Here is a 15,060-nt window from a genome sequence, read left to right on the forward strand (position 1 = left end):
AAATTGAGATTAATAGACTTTTGGACTCTAGGGGAATCAAGGGATATGGAGATTGGGCGGGAAAGTGGATTTGAAGTCGAAGATCAGCCATGATCTTATTAAATGGCGGTGCAGGCTGGAGGGGCCTACTCCTGCTCCTCATTCTTATGTTCTTATATATTCTTCTGGGAATATTACAGTAATTTACATTATGTGAGCCCCCAAATATGTTAACCATAAATAAATTATGAAATCATATTAAGAATAATTTACTCAAATTACATGCATTTTAATATTCCAGTCATATAAGTTTCGATTTTAACTTACAAGGAAACAAGGCACATGGCCTTTAAACTGAAGCATTCTGCCATGCCTCTGCCTCCCCGTTCCCACTGGTGACCATTTTAACTGCACCTAACCGCTGTTAGGTGGTTGAGGTGCTTGCTAGAAGCAGGCGGTAGCCTCATGAATTAATGTAAATCGGGGTCTCATTACATCAGTGAAACCACAATTACATATTAACCCAGGCCTGAGCGGGGAAGTTGTCGTGACTTTCCTGCCAGATGAAGGCAGGTCAGCAGCTGACAGGAGGAGAGTGAAGCACTCTAAGGTAAGTGAAAGACTTTCCTTTGTGAGAGTGCTCCTCCCGGTCCCACAAGGAAAGTCACGGCCCACCCTGGCCCAGATTCCCCTCAACTCCTCCCAACTTCTGTCCCGCGAGACCCTTCTGAAACCCCTTCCCATGTACCTGCTTGCTGGTGAACATTCTTTCGGGATAGCTTGTGGCATTTGGCCACGTGAACTTGCTCTGCCACCCACCGGCCAGTTGCCACTTTCTGCCCATTTCAGGCGGACAGCTGAGCGGTGGCATGCAGATGAAGCCCTGGGGTTCAAATATCCCAGGCCTCAGGCCAGCAAGCCCATTTTACACTTGTCCTGCCGGCTCTTTGTGAACGGCAGACGAATCGTAATGGCCCAGTATGTTTCTATGTTCCAATGAGATTAATTAGATGGAATGAAGTCCATGGTGGAGTAGATTCTACATTGCCTTGCTTGATGGGCTGAATGGTGTTTTCTTGTTCCACGATATTTTTATGTCACTGGGGTCCCCTTGATTCCATTACAGAATATGGAAAATACAGATTGAGAATCACGCACAGGGATCTGATAAGATAAAAATGGCACTGTTGGATTCAGCTTGTGACTACTATTCTATTATACGAGCAATAAATAATCTTGAAGGAATTTATTGTTTTGATAGCTGTAAGGGAACATAATAAAATGTAAGCGATTAGCAGTTATTGCATGCAGTTCTTATATTCTGTAATTGGAATGCAATGTATACTGGTAAGATTTGATCAGTCTGACTGACGTGCTAAATTATATAACATAGGTTTTGATTTATACTTTCTACAGTATTTTTGAAACAGTGTTTTCCATTAAAATAAAATTACCTTTCTGTTTAAATATCTTTTTTAGTCTGATGTCATCGTGAATACAGTATCTACTGATATGAATCTTTCACAAGGACCTGTATCTACAGCAATTCTAAAACAGGCTGGGGATCAATTACAAACAAACACGGACAAAGCCAAAGGCTCAAAAACATTTCAGGCTGGAGATGTTTTACCTGTTGCCACCACAGACTGTGAGTTGCATTGCCACGAAGTGTACAATGTAATCTGTTGTTACTGGAGTGTGGATAAAGCTTCTCAAGCTGAAGGAGTAAGTTTATTTACTAGAATTATATTTTCTGTCAGTATGACTGCCTTCATTGCTTTGATTTATGGAAGTATTGCATGTTGAACTAATAAGTGTCTAAACTGCAACTAGCTTATAGACTGATTCTCCATCATTCAAATCAATATCTTACTTTTTCTACTCTAACCTTTATATCCAAAGGAAATGTATCTGCTTATATTTGTGCTAGTCTCCTTAAACTTCATTGTTCCCTTGATCCAATTGATTTCAGTTTCCTATGGCTGTCTATACCGACCCTTGGGGACAGTCTCCGGCAATGGGGAAGCAGAAAGGTCGGCGTTTGGGGCTTGGGGGAGGGGCCGGGGAAGTCGGCCATGATCGGCAGAGAGGTTTCCTTGAAGGCCACAAGGAGTGCTGGAAAAGGCACTTACCTTGTAGAGCCGACAGCTCCCAACCCTGGGAAACCCACACAGCATCTGTAAAATTTAAATCGGACTCCCAATTGCACTGTGGGAGCCTGATTTAAATATGCTAATGAAGTGCCTCGCCTCTTCATGGCAGGACACTTGGACACCATGAATCTCGCATCAGTGACATAAGGTATTGGAAAAAAATTCTGTTACTTATTCTCACTCTCCAGCTATAAGGCCTATAGTTTTAATGGTGTTTTCTGTTCTGCTGCAGATGGTGGATATCCCTCCCTCCTATAGCATTCTTTTGTCTTCTGTTGCTGAAGAGCAAGAGAAGGAAAGAGAAAAGGTCTGACTAGGAATTAGCAGTACTGTCCATGCAAGTAGGACAAGCAGGACAATTGTGAACGCTTGAGAGGTATAATTAGTACAGTGAATGATGACTTTGTTGAAGCTTTCAGAACTAGTGGGGCACAACCTTGATTTAATCGTGAGTAGATGGATAAATGGTGAAATATGAGCGAGATCAAAACAGACCGTGCAGGTCTTGACTGAGAATCTAATAGGACATGGTAACTAGGTTTAAGGACCTTTTTATCATGTTGACCTTGTTATTTGATCTAAAATATTTTGAAAAGCTATATCACAGTATATTTAAAATAGAACATAACAGTATGCAATCATTTTTTTATTAAACAGTTGCTTCGAACAATAATCCAAGAATGCCTAAAAAATGTGCAAAAAAGCCAATACAGATCGATCAGTTTTCCTGCCATTGGCACCGGAAATCTGAAATTTCCAAAAGACATTGTAGCACAAGCGTTTTTTGAGGAAATACAGAAATTCAGCACTGCAAATCCCACATCCACACTTACAGAAGTGAAATTGATCATATATGAAAAGGACTTAGCTGTTTACTTGGTATGTACGTTCTTTTATATTTTCTATTGTATACTCAGCTTATTACAAGCTGAGTAGCATCAAACTATTACTTTTGATTTAAAATGAAAATGAAAAACTTCAAATGCTGGGTCACCTGGGTGACAGAGAGAGACCTGGAGAAACACCATGGAATTTCTGGGTCTCTTGTCTGTTCCACACGTTCCAACCATAGTGCTGTCCTGCACTGCTTTACCTTTGATCTTGGTTTTTCAATTAAAAAATATGTCCCATAAATATTGTGGTAAACCACTTTTATCGTTCACTATTGTTACACTATGGTTATCACTGTTTATATCGTTACACTATGGTTATCACTGTTTACACTGTTGTGTCACTACACAAGGTCACCTCTTGTCACGCTGTTATACCTGGGCTGACCACAGCTGACTCCGCCCATGGCTCCGCCTGCTTGCCCAGGTATAAAGGTGGTCGACTGGCTGGTATTCCTCCTTGTTGGACCCGATCGCCCACGAGGGTGGGCTCTGTTATTTAGCCAATAAAAACCTATAGTTACTATCTTAACTCGTCGCTTTTCATTGGATGAATTGATAGGTATATCAATTTTATTGGCTAAATTTTGAAATGAGTGGATCGGAGCAGCAAAACGACCAGCCAAACGGCCAGCTACAACAGCCACAGCAGCCGGCCTGGCTGCGAGCCCTCCGACCGCCGTACCTGGATCTAAACCCACAGGCAGCGAACTCAGCCCTCGACTTCAAACACTGGCTGAGCTGTTTCGAATCCTACCTGGGAGAATCCGGCGTGCCTCAGAGATCCAAACTAAGAGTTCTGACCGCCCAAGTGAGCCCTAAAGTATTTGCATTCATCCAGGACCTTACTACATACGAGGACGCCCTCAACTTGCTGAAAGAGCAGTACCGGAGCCCGGTAAACTCTATGTATGCCAGACATCTCCTAAGATCCCGCTCGCAACAGCCAGGAGAGTCTGTAGATTAATTTTTACGGGCGCTACAAACACTCGGCAGGGACTGTGACTTTAAAGCTGTAACGGCTGCAGAAAATACTGAAGGGAATATCCGCGATGCCTTCGTGAAAGGCCTTCGGTCCGACTACTCACGGCAAAGACTGCTCGAATCAAAGGACCTCGACCTGAATACAACTGCAGCCCTCGCTCGCTCTCTGGAAGTGGCCCATCGGGACCTCGAGGCGTACTCCAGGTACTGTGCTGCGCGACCCTGGGACTCCGGCCCGACCCCGGCCGCAATACCCCTCGCACCGCCGCCTCTGGGACCTACCTCAGCGTCGGCGTCCCAGAACCGATCGGGACCGCCACCCCCGGTACCGGCTGCGACATCGGAGCCCCACGATCGGGCCGCCGGCTGCTTCTTCTGTGGCCAGGCGAAACACCCGAGGACGCGCTGCCCTGCAAGAAACGCGACTTGCTCTGATTGCCACAAGAAAGGCCACTTCGCGAAGGCCTGCAGGGGGAGAGCCACAGATGCCAGCAGTGCCTCATGCGAGTTGTGGGGGCGGCCATCTTTCATCAAGGCCACAGATGCCAGTATCCCCTCGTGTGAGTCGTGGGGGCGGCCATCTTTGATCAAGGCCACCGACGCCAGCAATGCCTCATGTGAATTGTGGGGGCGGCCATCTTCTCCGCCATTTTATTCAACGTCGTGGGCGGCGCCATTTTGCCCACCACACTCGACCGCCACCTTGTCTCCAGACCCGACCACCGCCTCACCCGCAGACTACAGCAGCTCGCTCAGCCATACACTAGCCTCCGTCACACTGGACCAAGCTCGCCCGCATCACCTGTCCAAGTCCATGATGGACATCAAAGTAAACGGCCACGCCACGACCTGCCTGTTTGACAGCGGAAGCACGGAGAGTTTCATCCATCCAGACACGGTGAGCCACTACTCCCTCACTGTCCGGCCAACGCGCAACCGGATCTCGATGGCGTCGAGGTCCCATTCTACAGACATCAGCGGCTACTGTGCTGTGACCCTGTCGGTTAGGGGCATGGAGTATAAAAATTTTAAACTCCTCGTCCTGCCCCAGCTCTGCGCTGCCGTCCTACTAGGGCTGGACTTCCAATCCCACCTTCAAAGTGTCACTTTGGCATACGGTGGACCCCTCCCTCCACTCACAGTCGACAACCAGCAGCCTTTAAACCGCCCACCGCGTACCACCTGCGGCCTATCCACCCTCAAGGTCCCGCCCCCCTCCCTGTTCGCTAACCTCACCCGCGACTGTAAACCCGTCGCCACCAAGAGCAGGCGGTACAGCGCCGGGGACAGAGCTTTTATTAGCTCTGAGGTGCAGCGTCTCCTGAAGGAGGGCATCATCGAGAGGAGCAACAGCCCCTGGCGTGCCCAGGTCGTAGTCGTTAAGACCGGCAATAAAAACCGCCTGGTCATCGACTACAGCCAAACCATAAACCGGTACACCCAGCTGGACGCATACCCCCTTCCCCGCATATCTGATATGGTCAATCAGATTGCACAGTACCGGGTATTCTCCACCATCGACCTTAAGTCGGCCTATCACCAACTCCCTATCCGCCCAGAGGACCGCCAGTATACCGCCTTCGAGGCGAATGGCCGCCTCTACCACTTCCTTAGGGTTCCCTTCGGCGTCACCAACGGGGTTTCGGTCTTCCAAAGGGAGATGGACCGGATGGTTGACCAGAACGGGCTGCAGGCCACGTTCCCTTATCTAGATAACGTCACCATCTGCGGCCGCGACCGGCAGGACCACGATGTTAATCTGGAGAAATTCCTCCGTACGGCCGAACGGCTGAACCTCGCTTACAATAAGGAGAAATGCGTGTTTAACACCTCGCGTCTCGCCATCCTCGGCTGCGTAGTAGAGAACGGAGTCATCGGCCCCGACCCCGAAAGAATGCGCCCCCTCATGGAGCTTCCCCTCCCCCACTGTCCAAAGGCGCTGAAGAGAACCCTGGGGCTCTTCGCCTACTATGCCCAATGGGTGCCGAATTATGCGGACAAAGCCAGACCCCTCCTGAAGTCAACCTCCTTCCCCCTGATGGCAGAAGCGTGCGCAGCCTTCTCCCTCATAAAGGGAGACATTGCTAAGGCCACAATGCACGCGGTGGATGAGTCCATCCCTTTCCAAGTGGAGAGCGATGCATCCGACTTCGCCCTAGCAGCAACCCTTAACCAGGCGGGGAGACCTGTGGCCTTCTTCTCAAGGACCCTCCAGGGCTCTGAGATCCGACACTCTTCGGTCGAGAAGGAGGCCCAGGCGATCGTGGAGGCAGTAAGACGCTGGAGGCATTACCTGGCAGGCAAACGATTTACCCTCCTCACCGACCAGCGTTCGGTCGCTTTTATGTTTAATAACAAGCTGAGGGGCAAAATCAAGAACGACAAGATCTTGAGGTGGAGAATCGAGCTCTCCACCTATGATTATGATATCTTGTACCGGCCGGGTAAACTGAACGAACCCCCAGATGCTCTATCACGAAGTACATGCGCCAACGCGCAAATTGATAGACTGCAGACCCTCCACAACGACCTCTGCCACCCCGGGGTCACCAGACTTTACCACTTCATTAAGGCCCGCAACCTGCCCTACTCCATCGAGGAGGTCAGGACCATGACCAGGAACTGCCAAACCTGTGCCGAATGCAAACCGCATTTCTTTAGGCTGGACAGAGCAAGCCTGATCAAGGCCACCCGCCCCTTCGAGCGCTTGAGCATCGATTTTAAGGGGCCCCTCCCGTCCTCTGACCGTAATGTGTACTTCCTCAACATCATTGATGAGTACTCCCGTTTCCCCTTTGCCTTCCCCTGCCCAGACATGACCAGTACCACGGTCATCAAATGCCTGAACGACCTCTTCGCCTTGTTCGGGTTCCCGAACTATATACATAGCGACCGGGGCTCATCCTTCATGAGCGAGGAACTTCGCCAGTTCCTACTAGCGAGAGTCATTGCTGCAAGCAGGACCACCAGCTACAACCCCCGAGGGAATGGCCAGGTAGAAAGAGAGAACGCGACTCTCTGGAAGGCCGTTCTCTTAGCCTTAAAGTCTAAGGGCCTGCCAACCTCTCGCTGGCAGGAAGTCCTCCCGGCAGCGCTGCATTCCATCCAGTCACTGCTTTGCACGGCCATTAACGCCACCCCCCATGAACGAATGTTTGTCTTCCCCAGGAAGTCGACTACGGGAACCTCGCTACCAACATGGCTGACTCCTCCGGGGCCCGTCTTGCTGTGAAAGCACGTGAGGGCCCATAAAACGGACCCCCTGGTCGAGAGGGTGGACCTCCTGCACGCCAACCCCCAGTACGCCTATGTGGCATACCCAGACGGGCGGGAGGACACAGTCTCCTTACGAGACCTTGCACCCTCGGGCACCCCTGAGACACCACCGTTACCCCCCGCCCCCCCAAATCCAGCCCAGGTAGACGGCATGCCGGAACCCCACGAGCCTTCGCCGACCACGCAGACACCAGCATTAACATCGGATACTGCATCACCGCCGCCGCTGCTGCGCCGATCAGAAAGACTTACGAGGCCTCCGGACAGACTGACATACCCGAACTGGTAGTACACTTCACCCCGCCGGACTCAAATCTAAACAAGGGGTGAATGTGGTAAACCACTTTTATCGTTCACTATCGTTACACTATGGTTATCACTGTTTATATCGTTACACTATGGTTATCACTGTTTACACTGTTGTGTCACTACACAAGGTCACCTCTTGTCACGCTGTTATACCTGGGCTGACCACAGCTGACTCCGCCCATGGCTCCGCCTGCTTGCCCAGGTATAAAGGTGGTCGACTGGCTGGTATTCCTCCTTGTTGGACCCGATCGCCCACGAGGGTGGGCTCTGTTATTTAGCCAATAAAAACCTATAGTTACTATCTTAACTCGTCGCTTTTCATTGGATGAATTGATAGGTATATCAAATATTTTCTAGTGTTTAAATTTTCTATGGTCTCAACCTGTAGAGCAAAAATCTGTGCAACATTTTAAACAGAGACTTTTCAAAATATAAGAATTTTTTTAAGTTGAACATAATTACAATGAGTGATATACTCTGTAAGAAGAACTTGTTTTTTGCTATTGTACATTTAAAGGGAAGATGCTTGTAACATTGAAGTAATCTGAACACTTTACTTCACCTAAAAAAAACAAATGACAATCATATATGCATTATTAAGTATGCATTCTCAACAATAAGATTTGGAGATCAAATACTGATTAAAGATGCTTAAATGTTTGAATTTTGCTTGCATTCCTGTTTTAATATTTATCAAATAACAATGCTTTGGAATATTTAGACAAAAATAACACATACAAAACATCTTAAATTTACAGGCATTTGAAGACGCATTGCTGATAGCTGATGGAATACCAACCGTTGAGCTCCTGCACTATAAAGAGATTAGAAATACTAGAAAAGTAGATTCGCAAACAGCAAATAAGACAGGTAATTAAAAATATTATCTCAGTATTTTTAAATAAATCAGTTTTTAAAGTGCTAGACATGTCTTGTGCTTGTAATAGTAATATTAATTAACATTATTATACTGTACTTATAAAACGGAATTTAATTGAAGTGAAATCAGGATTTTTCTTCCTTTGGTATCCTTCATGTACCAATGGGTTTACCAGAATAAAAAATAATCTTTTATTCATGCACGAGATGTGAGCTTCGCTGGAAAGGCCAGCATTTTATGCCCATCCCTAATTGCCCTTGAGGTGGTGAGCCGCCTTCTTAAACCGCTGCAGTCCATGTGGTGAAGGTCTTTCTTTGTAGCAGTTTGGTACAACTGAGTGGCTTGCTAGGCCATTTCAGAGGGCAGTTAAGAGTCAGCCACATTGCTGTGGGTCTGGAGTCACATATAGGCCAGATTGGATAAGGACGGCAGATTCCCTTCCTTAAAGGACGGGAACCAGGGTGGAAGCAGTGTCCTAGCGGAATTGGAATTGGATGTAATATATCCAAATTTGCAGACGACACAAAGCTGGGTGGGAGGGTAAGCTGTGAGGAGGATGTCGTGAAACTCCAGTACGATTTGGACAGATTGGATGATTGGGCAGAAACATGGCAAATGCACTATAATGTGGATAAATGTGAGGTTATCCACTTTGGTGGCAAAAACAGGAAGGCAGATTATTATTTGAATGGCAATAGATTGGGAGAAGGGGAAGTGCAAAGAGACCTGGGTGTTCTTGTGCACCAGTCGCTGAAGGTAAGCATGCAGGTGCAGCAGGCGGTTAAGACGCCAAATGGTATGTTGGCCTTCGTAGCAAGAGGGTTCGAGTACAGGAACAAGGATGTCTTGCTACAGTTGTACAGGGCCTTGGTGAGACCGCACCTTGAGTATTGTGTGCAGTTTTGGTCGCCTTACCTGAGGAAGGACGTTCTTGCCATGGAAGGAGTGCAGCGAAGATTCACCAGGCTGATACCTGGGATGGCAGGAATGACGTATGAGGAGAGATTGTGTTGATTGGGCTTATACTCACTGAAGTTTAGAAGATTGAGAGGGGATCTCATTGAAACTTATAAAATTCTGTCAGGCCTGGACAGACTAGATGCAGGAAGGATGTTTATGATGGCCGGGGAGTCCAGAACCAGGGGTCATAGTCTAAGGATAAGGGGTAAGCCATTTAGGACTGAAATGAGGAGGAATTTCTTCACCCAGAGAGTGGTGAACCTGTGGAATTCTCTGCCACAGAGGGTGGTGGAGGCCAGTTCATTAAATATATTCAAAAAAGAGTTGGATATATTTCTTAAGGCTAAAGGGATCAAGGGATATGGGGAGAAGGCAGGGACAGGGTACTGAATTTGGACGATCAGCCATGATCTCGTTGAATGGCGGAGCAGGCTCGAAGGGCCGAATGGCCTACTCCTGCTCCTATCTTCTATGGAAAGGGTAAATAGAGCTGTCGATAGGACTTTAAACTAGTAAGAAGGGGGGAGGGATCTGGTGAAAATGACATTAGTCTGAAGACAAAAGAATTAGGAGGTGAGGGTAAAGGTCAAACCAAGGTAAGGAACAAGGGTTACATAAACGGTCAGATAATACAGTTAAAAAACAGAAGTATAATAGGACTGTTAAAATAAAGTAAAAGGAACAACTACTAAAGACAAATTAAACTGCCCGTACACAGCATCCAAAATAAAATGGGAGAACTGGAGGCAATAATCCATAGTGAGAAACCAGATGTAATAGGAATAACTGAAACATGGCTACATAAAGAACAGGACTGACAATTAAATATTGCAGGTTATGACATAATCAGAAAGGATAGGGATGGAAGAAGGGGGAGGGGTAGCTCTACTAATTACAGATAACATAATGGCAGTAGAAAAAAGGGACATAACTAACAGACGGTGAGAAACAGAATCTATATGGATTGAAATAAAAGACAAGAAGGAATCGATCATGCTAATAGGGGTATACTACATACCACCTAGTAGTGGAAAGGAGGTGGAGGACGAAATATGTAAGCAAATATGTGAAATGAGTAAAGGACATAGAATAATAATCATGGGAGATTTTAACTACCTCCAAATAAACTGGCAAGAAGAGGCAGCAAAAGGCGTGTGAGTGAAAGGATTACTACTAGACCTAGCCCCTTTAGGGCTACCCCGGATCAGGTGTATTCCCCAGACGTTCACTTTCAACTAAAGGTAAAGGTAGCCGAATCCTAAAGACGCTTAATTGGGTCTAAAGGTCCAGACTATCTCTCCCTAAAGGAAAGGAACAACCTGAAGATGTTACCATCCTCCAGATAGCACTTTTAATAAGTTTAGCTAGACTGTAACCTTCCGGATATTATGAGGGTCCTGAAAACTCCCCCAGAATTCTGCAACTCCTCACCAAAGAGCGTACAGAGATTGAGTTGGATACAGAAGTACTATGTGAGACAATTCTAAAAATATATAGATTTATTAATGAACCAACATGTAATTTACAGTTGGTGTTTCAATCGCAACATTAACAGTTCCAAATACAAAAAGCTTACAATTCTATTATCAGAGATCCTTATTCTCAAATCTTAACTTCGTTACATTTTTACATTTCTTAGTCTTATTCCAGGATATCCACCAAAATCAAATACAAGTACCTTGATCCCCGAGATACAAAGAGTTGAAGACTTACAGAGCTTGCCTCTGAAGCCGAGAATCGCTTTGCCCCTTCAAGCGAGTCTATCTTCCCATTTGAAAGTTCAATTTTTATACCCTTTCCCAGTGGTATTTCCTTTGAAGTTTTTTGCTGATGTAAACTAATTATCTCTAATCATGTTTCTGCTATTCTTACAGTCAGTTCAGCTGGTAGCATTAAGAATTATGTCTCCTGTGTAGGTGTCTCAAGCTTAACACAAAAACAATGCGATGTCTGGTGCATCTATTTGATGTCATTCTTACCAAGGTCTTCTGTTTGTATCTTTTGCATTTAGAACACCTCAACCGGGTGCACCATTGTCTTCTTAGTTACCTCAAATGGTTGTAACACAGACTCGTGTCTCCCGTGTTTCATTTGATGTCATTTTTACGAAGGCATATGTTTCTTTAATTTATGTGATTCTTTCCGAAGTGTTGGTTTAAGACATCTTAACAGAGTATACTATTGTGTTCTTTCCAAAAATTCAGACTTTCAGGAACCTTCAACCTCCTGTTTCAATAAGGCTATTGATTCAGTGTCAACAACTTATCTCAATAGCCTGTATGCTGTTTACAGCTTTTCCATTGTTAGGTTTTTAGATTTTCAAGCCCAGTTTGTCATGTTTTAATAAAGTCAGAATTCTTTTATAGAATGGTGTATTTTTCTGAATAGGTATATTGCTTATTCCATCACATGAGTGCAAGACTCCTTTCTTACCCTGTATGTAAAAATCTCAACAAGAGAAGGAGCACTGCTGGATCTAGTAATGAGAAATGAACGAGAACAGATAAGAGAAGTAAGTGTAGGGAAACATTGAGGCAACATCAATCACAACATAGTAAGATTTAAGATATAGATTGAGAAGGACATAAGTAAGACAAATATGATAATAAATTTGAAAAAAAGCTGATTTTAAAGGGATGAGATTGGAACTAGGGAAAATAAACTGGAAAAATTTACTGATAAACAAATAAAAAAGCAGTGGGAAACATTTAAAACGGTGATCAATAGAGTCCAGGAGAAATATATCCCACTAAAAAACAAGAACAAACTAGCCAGTAATGACTCACCATGGATGGAAATAAGGGCAAAATTGAAACGAAATAAAAAGCCATACACTAACTACGTAGACAACAAAGGAGAGGATGACCAAAGGGAATACGAAAAGGTTAAGAAAGAAGATTAAAAAAATTAGGAAGGCAAAGAGAAACTACAAAATTAAATTATCAAGGAATACAAAAGGAAATAGTAAAGTATTCTACAGACACATAAATAACAAAAGTAAAATCAGGATAGGGATATGACCACTAAGGGATACACAGGATAAACTCACCGGTAATCACAGCAAAATATTAAATAATTACTTTGCTCCAGTATTTAGCAGAGACACTAACATGGTGGACATGAGATTAGAAGAAGAGATCAAAAAGCATATAAAGACATTTGAGATAGAAAGGGGGGGAGATATTTGATAAACTAATCCAACTTAGAGAGGATAAAACTCCTAGTCCAGATGGATATATATATAAATTCACTAGAAAAGGGAATAGTGCCAGAGGACTGACAGACAGCTAATGTGACTCCTATATCTAAAAATGGAGATAGAACAAGCCCAGGGAACTATAGACCAATTAGCTTAACATCAGTGGTAGGAAAGATGATAGAATCCTTAATCAAAGATGTAATAGAAAAAACATCTAGAGACTGAAAATATAATAGAGTAGTCAGCATGGATTCCAAAAGGGAAGGTCATGCTTGACCAACCTTATTGAATTATTTCAAGAAATAACAAAGGGTGGATAAGGGTAATGCAGTAGACATAATGGCCTAGAAATTCAGTTGCTTGCGCCACCAGTTTGCGCCCAAAGAAGCCACTCAGAGGCTTTAGCGCCACTGGCCACAACCACCGCAATATTTAGCGGGGCGTTAATGGCGACGTTAGCCTGTTGCGCTGCGCCGCCGCCGATGACGTCATCGGTGTGCGCAGTGCCCCGCTACCGCCCCGACCGCCATATTAGGTCGCGCCCGCCTCTTTCGCGCCGGCCGCAAATAGCAACCGGTACACAGGGGCCAACCTGTGGCGGTAGTGGCGCGAGTTAAGGTGGAGGTGCGGCCGGCCGCTTTTTCAGCGGCCGCCTGCCCGCACCTCCGTCCCCGGCCTCCTACGCCCCCCCCGCGGCATTGCCGGCTGTTTCCCGAGAGCCCGGCACTTCTCCTTGGTGCCGGGCTCATTTGCCGGCACTCGCGAGCGGGGATCGCGCTGTTGCAGCCACCTCCCCCTTAACAGTGGGAGGAAGGCCTGCAGTACCGCAGCATGCTGTGCCGCAGCGGGTGGCGCTGTGGCACTTTGCGCGCCGATATCCAGTTTCAGCGCCCCAAGCGGGGCGCGGGAAGCCTCGTTTAGCGGCTGGCTTCCACTTGGGGCGCAGAAACTGAATATCCCGATGGCGCAAGTGGCTCCGCGCGCAGCGGTAATTCCGGCGCCCATGCGAGCTTGGCGCCCCAAACTGAATTTTTAGCCCAATATATTTGGATTTCCAAAAAGCCTTTGATAAGGTACTGCATAATAGACTCATGACTAAAGTCAGAAATTGTGCAGTCAGGGGAAAGTATCAGAATGGACAGTAAGCTGGCTACAAAACAGAAAACAGTGTAAGGATTAAAGGTAATTACTAGGGTTAGCAAATGGTGGGAAGAAGTGTTGCACAAGGGTCGGTGCTGGGACCACATGGGAATCGGAAATACCATTTCAAAATTTGCAGATGACATCAAGTTGGGGGGCGTAGTTCATGCGGAGAAAGGACTGCGCCAAAATACAGGAAGACTATAATAAACTTTCATAATGTGCATGTAATTGGCAAATGAACTTCAGTATAGATAAGCGCAAGGTAATACATTTTGGTAGGAAGAATAAGGAGGCCACATACTCCTTGGAAAATAAAGGGGAGAAATTCAGTTGCTTTGCGCCTCCCGTTAGCAACGGGGCACAAAGCAACTAGCACCTGAGCGCAGCGCCGCCAACACCTCCCGTGAAATTCAGCGGGAGGTTAGCGGCGGCGGTAACAGTTAGCTATGTCCGGCAGGGTCAGGGGGGCCTATCTGCGGCCGGGGCGCTGCTAATTAAAGGCGAGGTACCGGGTGGCCATTTTTGTTGCTGGCCGCCTGCCAGCACCTGCTTCCGTTGCCGTCCCTGGCCTCCTGTGCAACCCCCCCGCGGAGTGCTGGCTGCGCTCCATTTGCCTGGCACTTCTCTTGAGTGCTGGACTCTTTTGCCAGCACTCCGATCCCGGTGGCCCAGCTGGGCCCGGGGTCACGCCGTGCAAGGCCCCTCCCCTTTAAGAAGGAGAAGAAGGCCTGCAACACCACGTCTGCCATATTCGCTCGCACCCAAGTGGGAGGCGGGGGTGCGCTTCCAGTAGCACCCCGCTTCCCTCTTGGGGCGCTACTGATGAATTTCAGCTGCGGGGGTGCTAATTTTTTCGGGGCGCTAAAAGAAGCGCCCTGGCGAAGTTAGCGCCCCAAAAGGGGTGCGAATCAATTTTCCCCCCTAAGTGTCTAAATGGGGTAGAGGAACAGAGGGATCATGGGGTACAGATAGACACATCACTAAAAGTAGTGATGCAGGTTAATAAGGCCATAAAAAAGCAAACACAGCACTGGGGTTCATTTCTAGAGGGATAGAATTGAAAAACAAAGAAGTTATGTTAAACCTGTAGAGAACCTCGGTTAGACCACACTTGGAGTATTGTGAATAGTTCTGGTCTCCATATTATAAAAAGGATGTAGAGGTACTGGAGAAGGTGCAAAAAGATTTACTAGAGTGATTCCAGAACTGAGAGGTTATAACTATCAGGAAAGATTGAATAGGCTGGGGCTCTTTCCTCTAGAAAAGAGAAGACTGAGGGGTGATAGA

General features: G+C 46.4%; 1 protein-coding gene across 1 annotated transcript in view; it reads left to right on the top strand.

The window, feature by feature from the left end:
• LOC147117011 (protein mono-ADP-ribosyltransferase PARP14-like) overlaps window positions 1-15,060 on the top strand; it is a 96,671-nt gene that overhangs the window by 26,648 nt on the left and 54,963 nt on the right. Inside the window, exons 7-9 of the mRNA XM_085987561.1 lie at window positions 1,459-1,704; window positions 2,790-3,011; window positions 8,350-8,461. Coding sequence (XP_085843687.1) covers window positions 1,459-1,704; window positions 2,790-3,011; window positions 8,350-8,461 — 580 coding nt within the window. The remainder of the gene's footprint in view (window positions 1-1,458; window positions 1,705-2,789; window positions 3,012-8,349; window positions 8,462-15,060) is intronic.

This window comes from Somniosus microcephalus, chromosome 5, assembly GCF_052327205.1.
Source record: "Somniosus microcephalus isolate GS21.2 chromosome 5, FLI_Smic_1.0, whole genome shotgun sequence".
Classification (NCBI taxonomy): domain Eukaryota; kingdom Metazoa; phylum Chordata; class Chondrichthyes; order Squaliformes; family Somniosidae; genus Somniosus; species Somniosus microcephalus.